General features: G+C 34.8%; 1 protein-coding gene across 2 annotated transcripts in view; it reads left to right on the top strand.

Moving 5' to 3' along the window:
• Nucleotides 1–21,615, top strand: part of ORC5 (origin recognition complex subunit 5) — an 82,576-nt gene that overhangs the window by 33,863 nt on the left and 27,098 nt on the right. For both annotated transcript variants that reach the window (XM_055283530.2, XM_063642094.1), the window contains exons 9-12: nt 5,131–5,183; nt 6,766–6,878; nt 8,398–8,445; nt 12,475–12,585. In XM_055283530.2, coding sequence (XP_055139505.1) covers nt 5,131–5,183; nt 6,766–6,878; nt 8,398–8,445; nt 12,475–12,585 — 325 coding nt within the window. The remainder of the gene's footprint in view (nt 1–5,130; nt 5,184–6,765; nt 6,879–8,397; nt 8,446–12,474; nt 12,586–21,615) is intronic.

Below are 21,615 nucleotides of genomic sequence, written 5' to 3'. Positions count from 1 at the left end.
TATACCAGAAAGGGATTGCCAGAAAAGGCAAAAAGTTATTATCCCAAGAGGATTGCAAGGCCCTTTATTAGGGTGCCCTTAATGAGATCCTAAATGAATTCAGGAGCTTCCATCAAAAAGCGGGAGACTCACCAGGGCAGAAAAGGTGAGCCGCGGAAGCAGAAAGTTCAGAGGGCTCAAGTGAGTACTATATACCAGTTCTAAGAATTGCTGATTCCTTCTGAAGGTGATCTTACTGCAATTCTGACTTCTGACTCCAGATACGTCAACCTAAATAACAGAGAGGAACTCTAAAAGAAAATGATTATCTATTTGAGAATGGGCATTGCAGTGGGAATGCACATGCTGTAGTAAACTCTGCATATTCAGGAAGGTAAAGGGAGACAAAGGTTTTTAAAGGAAGAATGAGAATTACACAATTGTTTTGAGATAATTATTCTTGGCTACAAGGATCAACAACAAAGGTGGTACCAGTTCGGAGTTTGACAGGCAGTTGCTGGGCAAACATCCTCACAGGATTTTTGTATAAGGTTATGATGGCCTTTGTGCAAGGTTATGGTTTTTTCAGTTTTTTGTGATGGTTTTTTTTATCAAGCATTATCCATGAGAACACTTTCTTCATGGCCCTCCCTGGCTCTACTTGTTGGGGGTTTTAGCACACGTGACTCCATTATGTTACACAATTTGTAACAAAGCTTTTTTTTTAACCTGGAAAGCTATAGGAAAGGCAGTAATAGCTTTGCCATATTTATGCTAGATATTTGAATGATATAATGAAAATTTGATTACAAAATAAATAGATGAGCCATTATAAATTGACATTTGTCTATTATTAAAATTTCTTAGTAGTGAAACAGCTCAGGAGAGACATGGTGGCACATAGTGTGTGAGAAGAACATGATTTTGACTTCCAGCTCAGCCATTGTCTGCCATATGTGATCTCAGCAAGTCCTAAAACCTCTAGGCCTTGGCTTCCTCCTCTAACAGTCCTTAGAAGATTTAGATAGTATATCTGAAAATTATTGTTAATATTAAAGTGTCTTAGAGATAATAGATTAAGCCTAGATTACAAATCAATATAGGAAACCTAAAAACATGAACACTGTCTGCTTTTCTTTCTAGTCAATTTTTTTTACCATTTTTCTCTCATGAATGCCTTATTCTGTCACTACTTTTCCTTAATAATTTTGTTTGATTTCAGTTTAATTAGCTGATTAGCCTATAATTCAGGTAAAAATTTGGTAGTTTCTTAGCAGAAATACTACAAAGATACTATTATTCCTTTTCCCTTTTCAGTAACAAAAATTCATTTAATGAGAGTTTTTAGAAATCACAGAATGGAAAAGCTTGTGATCTTCTAAATGTAGGAAAACTTGTTTGCTTGTTAAAATGATTCTTACATAATAATGAAAGGACTTCTAGTCCCATAGGGTAATTATGGCCACCTAAATTCAATTCTGTCCACAATATCAATAAAGAGAGCTAACAGAACCACCCCTAACTCTTGCCTGCTGTATTAATAGGAGTTAGAGATTGCTACAAACTTCATCTTATGTATCAGTAGTGAAGTAAACAACTGAAACCAACAGGGCCAGCTCTGGAGCTCATGCTGAGGTGAAAAGTCAAACAAAGACTGAAAGGAAAAGAGAAGATTGTTGGGACAAGGGATAGGTTGACTAGTAGTGGTGAAATACAAATGAAATCACTTGAAGAAAGAGAGTTCAACCCTGAGTGAGAAAGTATTGAACAGTTCTGAGGCTGGAAGGATTAGAGCACTGGCTACTGGAGAATCGAAGTGACATTTTGTTTTTTGTTTTTTTGAGACACGGTTCCACTGTCTCTCCCAGGCTGGAGTGCAGTGGCAAGATCACGGCTCATAGCAGCCTCAACCTCCCTGGGTCCAGGTGATCCTACCACCTGAGCCTTCCGAGTAGCTGGGACTATAGACATGCACCACCACACCTGTCTAATTTTTTGTATTTTTTTTTGTTTGTTTTAAGAGTATGTGGGGCCAGAGTTAGCACGATAGTCTTGGGAAAGTACTGTTTTGAGGAGAGACAAGTAGTTGATTCAGAAGGGTGTGGTATGCCTTTGAGAGTTGGTAATGAAGGAAAAGAATGGAAAGAAAGGAAAGAAATTAAAGATTCCTCTCGTGCCCCAAATAAAAAAGAAATGACAAAATCAGAAGCTAATCTGTCCTTTTCATAATAGCACCATATATTAAAGAAACTTGACTTCATTATTTTTCCAGAAGGGAGCACTTTAGAATTAAGTAATCATGCCACCCCACGACCTTACCCCTGTTATTACTGACCAAGCCAAACATTAGGTATTTCAAAATGAATAAAAGACAACATGGAAAAGCCACGTAAAGGTATTATTTAGGAAGAAACAGAAAATGTTAATAAAACAGTTAAGTTGATGAAAATTTCCCCCTTAACACCCAAAACAAAGCAGAGGAAGACTGCAATACCACACCTTTACTTGGTTTAGGTTTGTTTAAAAAGCATTTTTAGATATGGAAAGCATACTTTAAGTGTGAAATTCAGTAACTTAGAATAAATGGACAAAGAGCAGGGGTATGTGAAATAAAAGTTGATCAAACTCAGGAGCAAAGTTCAGGCAATAGTAGTTATCTTAGAAATGAAAGTGAAAAAATAAGATATCCAAAGGAAAGTAGATTCAACTGAGAATATAATAAGGGACATTGAGGAAAGGACTGAAAATAACCAAGAGAACAAAACTAAAAAAAGAGGTAAAAATAATCAGGTAGGATGTGACAAATATGATAGACAAAGAAGATTTAACATGTATTTAATTGGAGTTTCTGAAGACAGAAAACAACAACGGATTGGAATTAAGATCTAAAATTATAATCCAAGAAAACGTTCCAGAAATAGAAGACCTAGCTTTACACATCAAAACAGTTCATTTTCCCATTTAATCCAGAATGATCAATTCTGAAACTGTACTAGTATATTGTACTGTAATAAATTATCAGAAATTTAGTGATTTAAGGCAGTGCATAGTTACTATCTTACAGTTTTGTATGTCAGAAGTCTAAAACAGGTCCACAGGGCTTTCCTTCTGGAGGCTCTCAAAGAGAATCTGTTTCTTTGCCTTTTCTAACTTCTAGAGGCTGCCTTCATTCCCTGGCTTGTGGTTCCATTCTCCATCTTCTAAGCTAGCAGTGTAGCATTTTCTCTTCTCTCTGACTTGTCTTCCTCTTAGAAGGATCCTTCTGACTCTATTGGGCCTATCTGGATAATGCAGTGTAACGTCTATCTGAAGATCCTTAACTCAGTCACATCTGCTAAGTCCCTTTTACCCTGTAAGAATGTATTCACACGTTCTAGGGATTTGGACTTTGGTATCTTTGGAGGCAGGGCTATTATTCAGACTACTACAGAGACTTCTTGGAAAGCATTTAGACTTTAAAAATAACAGAAAAAAATCTCTGAGCTTTCAGGCAAAAAATATAAGTCACTTACAAAGGAAAGTCAGTGAAAAAGCAAGACAACAAATGGATCAACAATTTCAAGAAACTCAAGGAGAAAGGAAGTGTAGGCCAAATAATTTTATGTTCAGTCAACCTGTCATTCAACTATCAAGGCTAGAGAAAAACAATATTAAACATGGAAGAACTCAGAGAATACTACTCATAAGACATTTCTTAGGACAACCTTGATGTGAAAAAGAGATGACTGGAGAAACTAACAAAAGGATTGATGATGAACATTGAATTTAATTAAGTTTCGCTCCAAACTAAAATTAAGATGGAAATAAGAGTACAAGAATAGTATGTAAATATTATGTATTCTGACAAGGTAGGAATATTACAACTTAAAAAAATGGGAAAGTAAGGAAAAGAAAGGGGAAAATAAAATAAACTTGTTGATTGCTATACAGGTGAGAGATGGGTATCAAAGAATACTTCAAAAGCTGAAACTACTTTTTTTAAAGTATATTCAAGGCCCACACTCATCCTTATCGCTTCCACCCTGTTCATGCAGATTTTGGATATTTAATTGTTCTAATCTGGCATTATTTTTAAATTAGCCCTGTAAATTAGCTCGTTTTTAAGAGTTCTGTGAGAGTTTTAGAGTTGGCGAGCACCTCTGCATCAAACTGCCGTGTTTTTTTTATGAGTAAACTATTCATTTTTTCGAAGTCATGCAGCTAAAACTGTCCTAGGGCATTCTTTACTTATTATACTATAGTGTGTTGCCTTATAAATTCAATTTGTCGTGTCGTAATCACTTCATATTCTTAATAGTGTTTTCGTTGTTTAACAGTTTTAATTGCAAGTAAGTCCAGGATGGGGCAATTAAAATACCGTGAACTCTGCAAGCATCCTACAAGGATTCTACTTGTAGCTCTAGTATTGACTGGCTAAATGTCCTTGGGTGACTTAACCTTTGAGCCTCAGTTTTCTGGTGTGATACCTACTTTGAGGGATTGCTATAGAGTTTGGAAATAGTATATGACAATTGTATCTAATACGGTAACTAGAACATCGGGAGTTTTACCGAATGGTAGGTGGTAGTATTTATTGGTTTTTTGTTTGTTGTTTTTTTTAAAGACAGGCTCACTCTCGCCCAGGCTGGATTGCAGTGGCATAATCTCAGCTCACTGCAATGTCCACCTCCCAGGTTCAAGTGATTCTCCTGCCTCAGCCACCCAAGTAGCTGGGAGTACAGGCATGCACCACCATGCCCAGCTAATTTTTGTATTTTTAGAAGAGACGGGGTTTCCCCATGTTGCCTAGGCTGGACTTGAACTCCTGGCCTCATGTGATCCTCCTACCTTGGCCTCCCAAAGTGCTGGGATTACAGGCATGAGCCACCACACCTGGCCTGGATGAAGTTTTTTGATAGCTACAACAGTGATCATAGTAAAAGAGATTATTAAATAGTTAATATGTAGGTATTGCTTTATATATTTATGCCATTCTAATATATACACTAAATTATTTCGTATAGGTACAAACATGTTTATTGCATGTATATATTTTTCTTTTCTATTTTGTTAATAAATAAAAAACTGTAGTTTTTCTAGGGCTCTGTTTTAAGTACAGCATATTGATTTTATTTATTTTTAATTCATTTTTGCTTTTCTATTTTTTTTCAGTTCCCAGTGGGAAAAGCTACAGAAAGATGACACAGATCCGGGACAACTGAAAGGTATCAAAGGAATTATTGAGACAGTTACCAGAGATACTTCTTCAGCTAATTATCAAGATACTAAAGTTAATACTAAAGAACATTCAGTCAGGAAATAGTGTTATAAAAGAGAATTTACTTTTCAAGCTATAATGCTATTTTGATTAATGATTTTTCTTTAACTGAAGCTCTAATTTAATGGAAGGAAATAAAGTTTGAATACCAGCTTTCTATTTTCTAAATATTGGATTATATCATGAAAATCAAGCAGTTTCTATTTCTTTAAATGCTTTGATTAAAGCAATCTAATTATATGACAGTTTTATCTCATTTATATTTCATGAGTTTTGTGGAATAAAATGTAATTTTATGTTAATCAGTTTAGAGTATGCACTTTGGTGGTTATGTTTTGAAAACTTTGTGCTTTTGTTTTCTTTAAGAAAACTACTACTTTGGATTCATCCCAAATATTAAATAGAACTAATTTTACTTTAAAAAATAAGCAAATATTGAAAATGTTGTTTTTTTTTTAAAAAGTCAGTGGCTGATGGTTAAAGAAAATAGTATGAAATAGTGCTCTTTTGTATTTTTTTGTTTTTTATGTGTTCCAGATACTTTACAAGGGACTTCTAGTTGTGTGTTTTTAGGAAAAGGATAGATGCAGAGTTAAAAGAAATCTGTAATAATCGATTTGCACTACTTTCTGTCTGTTTGACCTTGAACCCAGCTCAATTTTTCATTTGTGAAATAGGAAGAATATTTAGCGTTACTGCAAAGATTCAAAGTGATGCTTAAGTAAAGCACCTAACATAGTGTCTGACACATAGTAGATTTTCAGTAAATATCAGATTCCTTCCCTTCCCTTAAGAATCAGTGCTACTTGACTGACCCTACTGTTTTATTTATCCATTCATTAGTTATTTTCTATGTGCAAGGCAGTGTAGGGATACAAAAAAAGTTAGACATAGCTCCTTCAACAAATGGTATTGTTTACTAAGGGGTATGATTTATGTACAGGTTAAGCATTCTGAATCCAAAACTTCCAAATAGAAAATGCTCCAAAATTTTCTGAGTGCTGACATAAGCTCAGAGGAATTGATTGTTTTCTTTGATTTTTCAGAATTTAGGGATGTTCAACTGGTATATACAAGTATTCTAACATCTGAAAAAATCCAAAACACTTCTGGTCCCAAGCATTTCAGATAAAGTATACTCAACTTGTACAGTTAACTGTTAATATAAGGCATCACGTTATGTGGGAATACCCAGAGTAGGAATTCATAGTAGAAATAAGTTTCTCTATTTTGGTGTGGTAGGGAAACATCAGGGGTTTAATGGAGAGCGTGGCCTTGAAGGGAAGAACGAATAGGATTTAGACTTCGGAATGAGAAGAGCCAAGCAAAAATAATAGATTGAGTGAAGCCCGTCATTAATAATAATGTTGATCACCACCATGACCATCATTATCATGACACTTTTTAAGATAAGGAAATAGGTCATTTTGACTAGAGAATACCATATGGAAATCAAAAGTTAAGTGAGAAGAGATACTTAAAACCCAATGAGCCTAATAAGTACTTCATCAAAGTGTTTTGTTATATAGGCCTCTCAGCTCATACTCACGTGGAACTTCCATATTACTCTAAGTTCATTCTAATTGCTGCATACCTGGCTTCATACAATCCAGCAAGAACTGACAAGAGGTTTTTTCTTAAGGTAATAATAACATACTTCTTTTCACTTTATTTTTTAAGATCCCAGGAATATTTTGAAATTTTTTAACACTTGTAAATTTCTAAGGGGAAGAGATTAGAATAAGATTACCAAATATGTATTTAGGACTCATTCTTTAAAGGCTTTACATTAATGTCACAACCTGAAATTTGAGAAAAGGTAGGCAGTTTCATAGAAAAGAGGAAATCAGGTATACCTTAGGTAATAATTCAGATTTAAAAAATACATGGGGTTTTGTCTAAAGTATGGAGGATGGAAATAATTTTAAGAGCAGTAACTCTTTGTTGTTCTAAAACTCTCACTATAGTGAATTATTATCCAGCACACTGAAGGAGCCTCTCCTGTACGTACATTAGTTGGAGAAATCCGAGTTTAGAGTTGTTTTCTTCTTCACCCACTATGTTCTTATCACTTTAGACTTTTTCCTTTTTCCTGTTTCCTGAAAACATTCTGATCTCTTTCGTACCTTAAGGTCTTTGTCTGTATGTTCTGTCTTTCTGGAAAGCTCCTTCTCTACTCATTCTTCAGGCTTCAGTTTAAATGTTGCCTTCTCAAAGCGGTTCTCCCTGTACAACCTATCTTAAAGTAGGTCCTCTTTATTTTTTCCTATTTCACATGATGTTTGCTTTCTTCTTTGGACTTACAACAATTTATATTTATTTATTTTTTTGTCATGTCTTGTGCTACTCTTCAGGACTTTATTTTTTTTTTATTTTTTTGAGACAGAGTCTTGCTCTGTCACCGGCTGGAGTGCAGTGGTGTGATCTTGGCTCACTACAGCCTCTGCCTCCCAGCTCAAGTGATTCTCGTGCCTCAGCCTCCCAAGTAGCTGGGATTACAGGTGTGCCCCACCACGCCTGGTTAAGTTTTATGTTTTTGGTAGAGACAGGGTTTTGCCATGTTGGCCAGGCTGGTCCCAAATTCCTGGCCTCAAGTCATCCTCCCACCCTGGCCTCCCAAAGTGATGGGATTACAGGCGTGCATCACTGTACCTGGCCCTCTTTAGTTTCTAGAGGGCAAGGACATCTATTGTTTTCCCCTACTATTGAATCCTGAGTGCCTAACTAAAATGCTCTCCATCAGTGTTTATTATGTGAATTGTGCATAACTAAAATGCTCTCCATCAGCGTTTATTTGTGAATTGCCAGACTTGTTTATGGGTTGAATAAAAATCCATATCTCTTTGGAAGTTTCATTTTTATAGCAATGTATATGCTGTACTAAATCAATATAATAAGCTCTTTTAGGAAATGTCATTATTTTATTTTAGAAATTCTTTTTTTACATGCCAAAGTAATTTTATATCCAATCCAAGTCTAAAGGAAATTGGCCTAAAATATGTTGAAGTCTAATATATATACAAGGTGATAAGAAGAATAACTATTTAAAAACCTAAGATATACAGATTAGTATTATGTGTGCCATGTTTTAAATAAATAATGTTTTCTGGTTTTGTGGAACACTATCTTTTCAACTTAAAATTTGTTTTCCTTAATTGCAGCATCATGGAAAAATCAAGAAAACCAACTTTCTAAAAAAACACGAAAAGGTATTTACATTTTAATTTCTGTAATGGAAGAAACTTAAGAAATGAAGATAATACAGGAAATAGATACATCTGTATTTGTCATTTGAATATAGGAACTTATTTGTGTTGATATGGTACTGTTATACCGTAATAGAATTTTGTTATGTTGAAGATTGTGATTGATGGCACATTTAAGTGAGCTGGTGCTGGAGATTAAAACTGAGTTGACAAAGTTTTTTTAGTGATTTAGTAGATGAAGAAGTTTACCCTGGATTATTTAATTAAATACAGCCAATGGAATACAGGCATTTTCCTCTTTTCTTTCCCCTTTGAAGCACCCACGACAATGACATTGAAGAAATAAAAAAGGTAAACTCATAAATACTAAGCAGATGAGAGACCCCCAAAATTTGGAATTGCATGGTAGGTAGATATTGAGGTGACCAAGCAGATTAGAGAAAATGCTAAAACCTAAGCCTCAAACTTAGCTGATTTGGCTTTAGGAATCTGGAAAAAGTTTAGGGATTAGAAGCACTAAGTACTTTTGAAGGTGGGGTCAGGTAAGGTTGAAACTGGTGAAAGCAGCATTTAGACTGTTTAGATCACTTCTTCCACTTTGTATGTCCAAACCACTGTTGCTTCTCTTGTCAGAAGATGGAGAATTTTAAACTATAAACTCTGCACTATAGAAACTGCAAGTTTTGTTGCCCTTATTCTTAGAGGCAGTTTTGCTCTATTCCAGGACTTCCTGACTCCAAAGCCTACGATGATATTTACCACTGTTCTTGAACCCCTACAACAGACAGATGGTTAACGTTTAGAATTTTTATTATTTATCTACTTTTGAGGCAGGGTCCCACTCTGTCACCCATGCTGCAGTGCAATGGCGTGATCATGGCTCACTGCAGCCTCAACCTCCTGGGCTTAAGTGATCCTCCTATCTCAGCCTCCCTAGTAGCTGGGACTACAGGCACACGCCACCAGGCCTGGCTAATCTTTGTATTTTTTGTAGAGACAGGGTTTCACCGAGGACTCATCTAAGCCCGGGAGTTCGAGGCTGGTCTCAAATGATCTACTCCTCTCAGCCTTCCAAAGTGCTGGGACTACAGGCATAAGCTACCATGCCCGACCTAATGTCTCGAATTTTTAAAGACTCATTACAAACCAATAAGAAAAGGACAAAAATTCGATAGCAAAATGGATAAATGATACACTAAGGAACCTGAATGTCTAATAATCATGACATGATTATCAGCCTTATTCACTAATGAGAGAAAAAGTTAAAACAACAATGAGATATTTCATACTCTTGGTTTGACAAAACTAAAAAAGTCTGTGATTTCAAGTGCTGGTGATAATGTAGAAGAGTGATAGTCTGCCTATTTTGCAGGTTGACAATATCTACCGAAGTTAATATGTTACTATTAGGATAGACTGGTTATGCTTGTAGTAAAAAGCAAACCCCGGCCGGGCGGGGTGCCTCACACCTGTAGTCCCAGCACTTTGGGAGGCCGAGGCGGGTGGATCACGAGGTCAGGAGATCGAGACCATTCTGGCTAACACGGTGAAACCCCGTCTCTACTAAAAATATAAAAACAAAAATTAGCTGGGCATGATGGCAGGCGCCTGTAGTCCCAGCTGCTCGGGAGGCTGAGGCGGGAGAATGGCGTGAACCTGGGAGGCGTAGCTTGCAGTGAGCTGAGATCACGCCACTACACTTCATCCTGGGCAACAGAGTGAGACTCCTTCTCAAACAGACAAACAAACAAACAAAACCCCCCAAACCCTTGGTGGCTTTACACAACAGAAGTTATGTTGCTTACAACATAACTGAATATGAATTGAGTGACCCTCTTTCATCTTACAGTGGTATGAAGTGAAACATTGTGGCCTCTGAAGTTGCCGCTAAAGGGAAAGTAGGTGAAAGACTAGGCTTGGAAGTAGCTTACATCACTTCTATTCATATTTCATTGGGCCGGCAGAACCCGGTTACATGACCTCTATCTAACTGCAGGAGAGACTGAGAAACGTAGTCTTCTTGTGTCTCAGAGAAGAAACAGTGTTGGCAAACACATAGCACTGTCTCTGCCTTGTGCTTAAATCCAGCAATCGTACTTAGACAAACTCACACATGTGCACAAGGAGAAATGTACAAGATTATCAGTCACAGGATTATTTGTAATAATAATGAATTTTTTAAAGTAGTCATAAAATGGAATTCTGTAAGGTAATTTAAAAATGGACTAGAGCTACATGTATCTATATGGATAAATTTCAAAAAGCAATTGGTAGAGAGGTATGTTCAAAATGATATCTTTATATAAAATTTTAAACCATGCAAACAATGCTGTATATTGTTTGTGGATACATATGCAGTAGTATAAAACCTTCATGAGAGTACATCCAATTCTAGATAGTGGAATTTTTCTAGAGTAGGAAAGGGAGAATAGGATGAGAGAGGGTTGAAGGAAGCTTCAACTTATCTGTAATGTGATCTAATGTTTTGTTTCTCTGCACGTATTACACAGTATATTTGATAAAATTGAGTGGTGAGTCCATTGGTATTCATTATATTCACTTCTGTACTCTTTTGTATATTTGAAGTATTTAATGACGAAAGCCTACAAAATTTAAGACCTGGAAAATAATTTCTAGTTGAGGTAAAAACTTCATTGTATAATTCTGAGTAGGTATTCTTCTTTACATTCATTCTTCTTTTAAATAAATAGTTACTCCCATGCATGTAAATACAGTTTCCAGTTTTATTTGCCATTGCTAATATAAAGTACTTATTTGTGGCTGGGTGCACTGGCTCACGCCTGTAATTCTAGCACTTTGGGAGGCCAAGGTGGGCGGATTACTTCAGGTCAGAAGTTCGAGACTAGCCTGTCCTCCATGGCGAAACTAAAAATACAAAAATTAGCCATGTGTGGCAGTGCATGCCTGTAATCCCAGCTACTTGGGTGGCTGAGGTACGAGAATCACTTGAACCTGGGAGGTGGAGTTTGCAGGGAGCCAAGATCATGTTACTGTACTGGGTGACAGAGTGAGGCTCTGTCTCAAAAAAAGAAATAAATATTTATTGGCTATTAAAATTATCTGCAAATAGAATGGAACTTGAGCATTGTCTCGTTTCTGATGACATGAATTATACCATATGAGTTTGTATACAAGTATGAACATTTTACAATCTTGAAAAAAATTTTTTTTAATTTTACATTGTTTTAAGCTGCTGGCTTATTTACTTTATAAAATATTTTATTAGTTTTCTAAGTTAAGCTACGACTTACTGTAATTAATCTTTTTAGAGCTACTAATGTTGAATTTTCCTGGCAGTGGTACAAAGAGGAATTGTGAGAAATAAGTAGTAAGCTCTAGTCTACAACTTAGGAATCTGGTTTGGTTATTATCTTGGATTTGGCGAAATTACTTAACACCTGGTTATAACGGCAAAATAGGAGGCATATTTAGGACTAGACCAGATGACTGTGAGTTCTTTAATTAGTATTTGTTGATACTAAGTCAGAAATCTTGAGGAATATATTAAAAGATAAATCATGGCTGGGTATGGTGGCTCATGCCTGTAATTCTAGCGCTTTGGGAGGCCAAGGTGGGGAGGATTGCTTGAGGCCAGGAGTTTAAGACAAGTCTGGGCAACATAGTGAGACCCTGTCTTTACAAAATAATTTGTAAAAATACCCAAACATTGCGGTGTGTGCCTAGAGTCCTAGCTACTCAAGAGGAGAATCTGAGGTGGGAGGATGGCTTGAGCCCAGGAATTCAAGGCTGTAGTGAGCCATGATTGCGCTGCCACTGCATTCCAGCCTGGGTGACAGCGGACCTTGTCTCTAAACAAAACAAACTTAAAAAAAGGATAAATCATGATCATATCAGATAAACTTTTAACTTAGAGTTTGCAGGTTAGATTTGTTAGCATTTTTAGGGGAACTATATATAACATAAATACATTGTTACTGGCAGTTTTGTAGTACAGAAAGTGAGTGCTCTGGTATAAGTAGAAAATCCATGTTTTTGTTTCGTTTTTTACAGACGAGCAATCATCTGCTTGGACCAAAACCATTTCCACTAGACAGATTATTAGCAATATTATATAGTATCGTGGACAGCAGAGTTGCTCCAACAGCAAATATTTTTTCCCAGGTAAGCTTAATCATAAGTTATTATCTGTCATCTTTGTGGGATTCTTCAGATAGTAGAGTCAATAGAATTCCAGGCGTTCAGATTTTTGTTCAACATGTTACTGTTTTAACTATATAATGAACCATGTTTTTGGTAAGTAATTGAAAATTACGTATATAGAATCTTTAGAGGTACCACTAAATTTGCATATGTTTACAAGTATCACCTCATGGCAAATAATTTAATTTGGCTCTTTTTCAATAAAGGAATTTTTAAAATTAAATGATCATAATTATCTTGCTAATTAAACAAGTGGCTTGATGACTAAGTTGATGAATTGTAATTTAATGAAAACAAAATTTAAAAAAATTTTTTTGTAAGAGTATAATCTACAATGTCCTTATTCCTCATCTATGTACTTTGCAGATAGATGTGCTTTTATTAAAAAATGCTGTTTTCCAGAATAATTAAGTTCTCAGAATTTCACTAGGTGGCAGCAAAGCATAAAAATAGAAAATACGACTTTAAAAAAACAAGTAGTTAAGGTTTGTTTTTTAGTTGACATTTTAAGAAAAAAAAAATTTATTAAAATTATAGTCAGAGTACATTTCTTAAATGGTCCAGAAAAACAATGCTTAGCACATGGTACAAGTGGATAGAAGAAAAAGCAAAATGATATAACTAGTATTTATTTAAAAGCAAAGTCATGTCAGATATTACAGTGAGCATTTTGTTTTCTCTACGCATTTTTAGGTTGAGAGCTGTGTAAATAATACTTGCGTTTTAATTAATTCACTGAATAAATCTGGCCCCAGAATAGCTGTCAGACTTTGTAATCTATTGTGTGCTGGTAACTTTTAATTTTTCATTTAGAGAAGAGTTTGAGTAACAAATATAGTCTCAATTTTCTCAACATTGAATTTAAATAGTTTTTATAAATGTCAGCATGTATAGAAAATTGTGTCTACATTTACTGTGTTCTTGAAGAAACTCAGTTCACTCAGTTACTAGGCAACATAAATAGCTAGCTATATAGGTAGATAGCTAGCTAGATAGGTAGGTAGATCACTAATGCTGATAACTTTAAAAAAGTAATTCAGTTTTAATTTGTGTTACAGGGATTTTTCCCATGTATTTTCTAAAAAAGCTTTGTCTGAAATTGGTTTTTAATCAAACTTTTCATTTTATTAATAGTTTTCTACATACAACATAGGAATTTTTTGTTTTGTGTTTACTGTTGCAGTAACTCTAGATTAGCAGGTATTTTGAATTATCAGGTCTTTATTATAAGCAATTGAGCCTTACATTAGGTCAGAGAGATTAAACAACTTTTACAATATGATGCAATGAGTAAACCTTTGAGATTTAAAGCCTAGGGAAGTGAGACAGACAGTGCTTTTGAAAAGAGCAGAAACATGTTTGCATCACATGTGATTGTACTTCTCAGGTGCCCACAAATTACCTGTGTGAGGGGCACAATGAAGGATAGTACATGTTTTTTCTTTCAATGAGCTTATAATTTATTCTAGGGCATTAAAATGTATACATGAAAATACTTTCTTAAGGCTGTAAATGAATGCTAGATAGTGCTCCTGAGAAGTTTAGAGCAGAAAGAGATCAGTTCTAGATTGGGCAGGATGAAAGAATTCACAGAAGATGAAAAATGAGACCTGGCTGTGGAGAATGAGTAGGAGTTTTTTTTTTTTTTTTTTTTGAGACGGAGTCTCGCTCTGTCGCCCAGGCTGGAGTGCAGTGGCGCAATCTCGGCTCACTGCAAGCTCTGCCTCCCGGGTTCACGCCATTCTCCTGCCTCAGCCTCTCCGAGTAGCTGGGACTACAGGCGCCCGCCACCGCGCCCGGCTAATTTTTTCTATTTTTTAGTAGAGACGGGGTTTCACTGTGGTCTCGATCTCCTGACCTCGTGATCCGCCCGCCTTGGCCTCCCAAAGTGCTGGGATTACAAGCGTGAGCCACCGCGCCCGGCCGAGTAGGAGTTTTTGTTTTTTAAATATTTCTCATTTATATAAGTGATACATGTTTATTATACAGAAATGTATAAATGGGTAAATACAGAAATAATAGTTTAAAAGCACCTGATGTCTTATTTCCAAAGGATAGAGTTTAGGTTAGAGATTCAGAAAGAAAGGTTAATATGATCTGAAGAAAGGTTTGAAAAGCAAGGCGTACCTGTGAACTGTCACCCTGGTTTGGTCGGGATTGAATGGGGTTATATTGTAGTGGTAGTTGTCATTGTAGTTGTGATTGTAGTAGTAGTAGTCATAGTAACACTACTGCCACCACATGCCACACCTTAACTATTGGTACCTTACATATTGTACTTTACATTCATAGAGCATTTTCTGTTTTTAGAAGTAAACTCTTCAGCAATTTTATCCTCTGGGGAAAAAATATGGCAATTAGAAACAATGGGAGGCTTCTGATTTAGAGATTTACTAGCTGCTCTGAGCCTTTGACTATGATGAACAATGTCAGCAGTCTTCGTGGTTATAGCAGTGCCAGTAATATTACGTAGTTAAGAAAACAACTTGGCCCAAAATGTATCTTTGTCTGTTAACGAAGTTAAATTTTTTTTCAAACTTGACAATTGTGGTTGCTGATCTTGTTATTCTTTATCTCTTCTAATTAACTTTTTATAATCAAAATGATAAATTTGTATATTTAAAGTATTGCTATACATGAATTTAGGTGAATTTAATAGCAAGTCATTTAGGAACACGATCTTAGTTATTCTCATTGGGAATACAAAGGGTCGGGGAGTACGTAGAGATAGATGCAACTAGTTCTAAGGAGTTGATCTTTACTTTTGCTTGGTCGGTAAAGTATCCAAGAAAATCTAATAACATGTATATTGTGTTCAAGAACAAAATGTGGCAGGAATCTCATCCAAAGAGTATCTCTCTCACATGCCTTATATTTTCTTCTTCCCATTGACTCCCAGTGACCTTTTCTATTTTTCTTCTTTCTCCTTTTATTCTTCTATCAAAATTATACTCTTAGCCATGGGAATGGCAGTTTGTATTTAACCTACATACACTTAATTTTTTAAGTGAAAAACAGAAATACGTTTGTTTTCAAAGTGCTTATTTGGTACAAACACTAGATGGCAATGTTTTTGCATTCTAGCTTTAAGATGAGCCATGCAAACAGACCTTTTACCTGTTAATACTGTCTCTGACATCTAGAGAAATTTGTTAACACATTGGGTCATTTGAATGGAAATAAACTTGCTGAAAAATGTAATTATAAACATGTATGTGTGTATTTACACTTTTATGAAAATGTAAATAAAATTGGCAATGAATTATATTTTGTACCTGCAGGTAAATTGCTTTTTATTAGTTATAATGTGTCTATATGAGATGATCATGTATTATTTTTATATTCACCTGTTTTAAGAATTTATTTTATAGTGATGTGCTATTTTTATAGCTGGATTTACTGCTTAAATAATTGTTTAAACTTCTTTCATGTATAAATTGATCGTGTATGATATAGACATTCAGAATTATCCTGAAGCAAAAGTTTATTTCCATTGTATTTCAAATCTAATCTATTCTATAATTAAGTTATAAAAATAGTAACTCAAGGACTCTTTAAAGTTTATTAAAATTCCAATTGAGAATAATAAATTTATAATAGTACTAGCAGCAATATTGTATTGTAGTTGGCATTATTCTGAATTTCTTTATTCTCTATTGAACTCTAAATAAAATTCTATTCATTAACTAGTCTCACAAGTAAAGAGAATAGTAGCACATTTAACATTTTATGTTAATGTTCAGATACATTGAACTTAAATATGACTTTAAATTTTTTTTCAGATTATTATTTTAGCCTTACCTGGTTTTTACCTTTAGTACAATTTTGCAGTCATTATCTTGGATCATTTTTAAAATTTTCATTCCAGTAAGAGAACTTCATGGGTGACAGAGCATTAATTCTGGTATTTCATTCTTTTCTCCTTTCCTTTCTGCTCTCATCATAACATAGAAGAATACATGCAGTAAATGGGTAAAGTTTATAGGTATTCTTTCTAAATTTTTAATTTGATCAGATATGATTTTGAAGACCATTTGTCAGCTTTTAAATAAATACTGTTGTCTTTTTTTCCAGAAGTATATTAAAGCCAAGTTATGCTTTTTAATTCTTTTTTTCTTAAAAAAATATGGGAATTTCTAAATTAATCTGTTTCATCCTTTTTATAGTTCTATATCTTTTCTTACTCATTCTTACCTCCCCTACCCCAATACTCTTGTAGTTAGGTCAGAACAATAGGAGTACAGTTCTTTAAGATTGTCGAATTCTACCAGAGGTACAAGGAGGAACTGGTACCATTCCTTCTGAAACTATTCCAATCGATAGAAAAAGAGGGAATCCTCCCTAACTCATTTTATGAGGCCAGCATCATCCTGATACCAAAGCTGGGCAGAGACACAACCAAAAAAGAGAATTTTAGACCAATATCCTTGATGAACATTGATGCAAAAATCCTCAATAAAATACTGGCAAACCGAATCCAGCAGCACATCAAAAAGCTTATCCACCATGTTCAAGTGGGCTTCATCCCTGGGATGCAAGGCTGGTTCAACATACGCAAATCAGTAAATGTAATCCAGCATATAAACAGAACCAAAGACAAAAACCACATGATTATCTCAATAGATGCAGAAAAGGCCTTTGACAAAATTCAACAACCTTTCATGCTAAAAACTCTGAATAAATTAGGTATTGATGGGATGTATCTCAAAATAATAAGAGCTATCTATGACAAACCCACAGCCAATATCATACTGAATGGGCAAAAACTGGAAGCATTCCTTTTGAAAACGGGCACAAGACAGGGATGCCCTCTCTCACCACTCCTATTCAACATAGTGCTGGAAGTTCTGGCCAGGGCAGTTAGGCAGGAGAAGGAAATAAAGGGTATTCAGTTAGGAAAAGAGGAAGTCAAATTGTCCCTGTTTGCAGATGACATGATTGTATATCTAGAAAACCCCATTGTCTCAGCCCAAAATCTCCTTAAGCTGATAAGCAACTTCAGCAAAGTCTCAGGATACAAAATCAATGTACAAAAATCACAAGCATTCTTACACACCAATAACAGACAAACAGCCAAATCATGAGTGAACTCCCATTCACAATTGCTTCAAAGAGAATAAAATACCTAGGAATCCAACTTACAAGGGATGTGAAGGACCTCTTCAAGGAGAGCTACAAACCACTGCTCAATGAAATAAAAGAGGATACAAACAAATGGAACAACATTCCATGCTCATGGGTTGGAAGAATCAATATTGTGAAAATGGCCATACTGCCCAAGGTAATTTATAGATTTAATGCCATCCCCATCAAGCTACCAATGACTTTCTTCACAGAATTGGAAAAAACTAAAGTTCATATGGAACCAAAAAAGAGCCCACATCGCCAAGTCAATCCTAAGCCAAAAGAACAAAGCTGGAGGCATCACGCTACCTGACTTCAAACTATACTACAAGGCTACAGTAACCAAAACAGCATGGTACTGGTACCACAACAGAGATACAGATCAATGGAACAGAACAGAGCCCTCAGAAATAACGCTGCATATCTACAACTATCTGATCTTTGACAAACCTGACAAAAACAAGCAATGGGGAAAGGATTCCCTATTTAATAAATGGTGCTGGGAAAACTTGCTAGCCATATGTAGAAAGCTGAAACTGGATCCCTTCCTTACACCTTATACAAAAATTAATTCAAGATGGATTAAAGACTTACATGTTAGACCTAAAACCATACAAACCCTAGAAGAAAACCCTAGAAGCAAACCTAGGCAATACCATTCAGGATATAGGCATGGGCAAGGACTTCATGTCTAAAACACCAAAAGCAATGGCAACAAAAGCCAAAATTGACAAATGGGATCTAATTAAACTAAAGAGCTTCTGCACAGCAAAAGAAACTACCATCAGAGTGAACAGGCAACTTACAGAATGGGAGAAAATTTTTGCAATCTACTCTTCTGACAAAGGGCTAATATCCAGAATCTACAATGAACTCAAACAAATTTACAAGAAAAAAACAACCCCATCAAAAAGTGGGCAAAGGATATGAACAGACACTTCTCAAAAGAAGACATTTATGCAACCAAAAGATACATGAAAAAATGCTCATCATCACTGACCATCAGAGAAATGCAAATCAAAACCACAATGAGATACCATCTCACACCAGTTAGAATGGCCATCATTAAAAAGTCAGGAAACAACAGGTGCTGGAGAGGATGTGGAGAAATAGGAACACTTTTACACTGTTGGTGAGACTGTAAACTAGTTCAACCATTGTGGAAGTCAGTGTGGTGATTCCTCAGGGATCTAGAACTAGAAATACCATTTGACCCAGCAATCCCATTACTGGGTATATACCCAAAGGATTAGAAATCATGCTGCTATAAAGATACATGCATATGGATGTTTATTGCTGCACTATTCACAATAGCAAAGACTTGGAACCAACCCAAATGTCCAACAATGATAGACTGGATTAAGAATATGTGGCACATATACACCATGGAATACTATGGAGCCATAAAAAATGATGAGTTCATGTCCTTTGTAGGGACATGGATGAAACTAGAAATCATCATTCTCAGTAAACTATCGCAAGGACAAAAAACCAAACACCGCATGTTCTCACTCTTAGGTGGGAATTGAACAGTGAGAACTCATGGTCACAGGAAGTGGAACATCACACTCTGGGGACTGTTGTGGGGTGGGCGGAGCAGGGAGGGATAGCATGAGGAGATATACCTAATGCTAAATGACGAGTTAATGGGTGCAGCACACCAACATGGCACATGTATACATATGTAACAAACCTGCACATTGTGCACATGTACCCTAAAACTTAAAGTATAATAATAAAAAAAAAAGATTGTCAGAGATACCTCTGATTTTAAAATCTCAAAGACATATTGCTTTATTTTTTTCCCAGAGAATAAAATTGCTGGAGAGTTTATTTCTAAAATCATTGGTATAGGTTTCTAAAGTGACTTGTAAAAGGAATATGTTTTAATTTTCATTGATCTGCTTCAATCAGTTTGCATTTTGGAAAATAATTTTTGAAAGTAGTTTACTGTAATTCTGCCATTTAAAAGGTTTTATTTTAATAATATTACTATATTATAAAAATAATATATTCTGAATTAATACCAAGAAACAGCTGAAAGATTAGAAAAGGAGCATAGTTCTTTTTAAAAAATAGTTCTGTGTACCATATTGACAAGTGGGATTTTTCCATAATACCTAATTTCTGAGTGGTTTCATGCTTAGTTGTACATAATAAAAAATTTAGAGTGTTTTTGCGCATTTATTTTCATTTATAAGAACATAAACATTTTGTAGCATAGTTTAATATACAAATATATATCTTTTCTGTTTGTACCTTCTCTGCTTATGAACTCATGTCATGATACTATAGATACACTTGGAGTTATTTGTTACGTCAATTTAACTTATTGGTCATGAATCAACAATCGTTTCTTACAGAGGTTTTATTTATTGTAATAGCATTCAGACAACCTTACTACTCATTTAGGTGTTGTTCTATAAGATATATAGGATATATCCAAACCAATTGTTTTTCCCAAATGAATTGATCATCAATCAGAAAGCAGAATGATAATTTAGTTGTTTTATCTATGAAAATTTTTTTTTTAGCAAATACTTCATCTGTAATTCACCATAGCTGTAGGAAGATGTTTTTGCTATACTGTACTTGTTAAGGTAGCTAACGTTTTATTACACCAAAAATAGATTTTGGCATATTTCTTCAAATACAGGTAGATATGTGGTAAATTTATATAGTTTTCAGTTTTCTAAAGAGGAGACATTGTTAATTTTTATTTAATTCTAAAACAGTTATAAATAAAAATATTTTAATCTCACATTTCAAGTTCAAAGTATTTTTTTTTCCATGGTTGTTATTAAATTTATCTTTCTCTGCTTAAAATTTCATTTAACAAATATTTACTGTCTACTACGTTTCAGGCATTGTCTTGGATAAAGAGAATACAGAAATGAAGATGTGTCTGTGGATTCCACAGCCCTTCATTTGTGCTGGTGCAGCCACCAGATTCTATTTTATATGTTTAGAGTTAATGGTGTATATATGTATTTAATGTGAGGACATATATATGCTGAAGGAACTAATACTTAAATACTTAAAGTGAATACTAATAAGTAAAGTGAATAAATAAGAGTTTTTACTTCAGTAGTTCTTAATATTTTGTAACTTAGATATTTAAGTGTTTTCTACTGAGTCATAACAAACCTGTTTGTTGAATATTTCCTTCTGACATGCCTTGAACTTAGTGTTTGAAGCAATGATTGTTTGATATTGATAACTAAATTTTGTTAATACCCAATTAAATTTAGTTGTGACATTGGTGTCAGACGATCTCAAGACTTGGAACTTAAGTTATGGAGAAGTAATCAGTGTATTGTATATGGCCTAGTATATACAGTCTGAGTGGCTTTTCTTAAAAAGTTACATGGCTATATTTGAAATACTTCATAATGGAAAATTATACTCATGTCCTTTTTTAATATACATTATTTCAGACTGCTTTTATAGATTTTTAACCAAAAGCACTTTAAATTTTATGAAGACTATGATAAAATTTCTTTACCTTTAAAGTTAATTTGCATATTACATAATATTTATATTTCTACAAAAAGTAACTATATTCATTAAACGCTAGTCAGATAACACTAGAAATGTAGTAGATAAAAATATCTAATCCACTTATTGATCAGATAACAATTTGAATCTTGTAAACATAAAGAGTAACATCCTAAAATCTAGCTGTAAGATATTTATATAAATTGATTTGAGTGTGGGTATTATCTTTATAGACATTAAACTTAGTGACTAAAAGGGACAGTTTTCCTTAAAATTCCATGGGTACTAAATTATTAGAAATGTGAAGAGCTGTTCCTTTGCAATTTCTCTGCATTTCGTTTGTCCTGTACCAGCATTCCAGTGTTTCTG

The sequence above is a fragment of the Symphalangus syndactylus genome, chromosome 6 (genome assembly GCF_028878055.3).
Source record: "Symphalangus syndactylus isolate Jambi chromosome 6, NHGRI_mSymSyn1-v2.1_pri, whole genome shotgun sequence".
In the NCBI taxonomy this organism is placed as follows: Eukaryota; Metazoa; Chordata; class Mammalia; order Primates; family Hylobatidae; genus Symphalangus; species Symphalangus syndactylus.
Note: the sequence above shows the minus strand (reverse complement) of the source record. Positions and strands in the feature narration are given on the sequence as shown.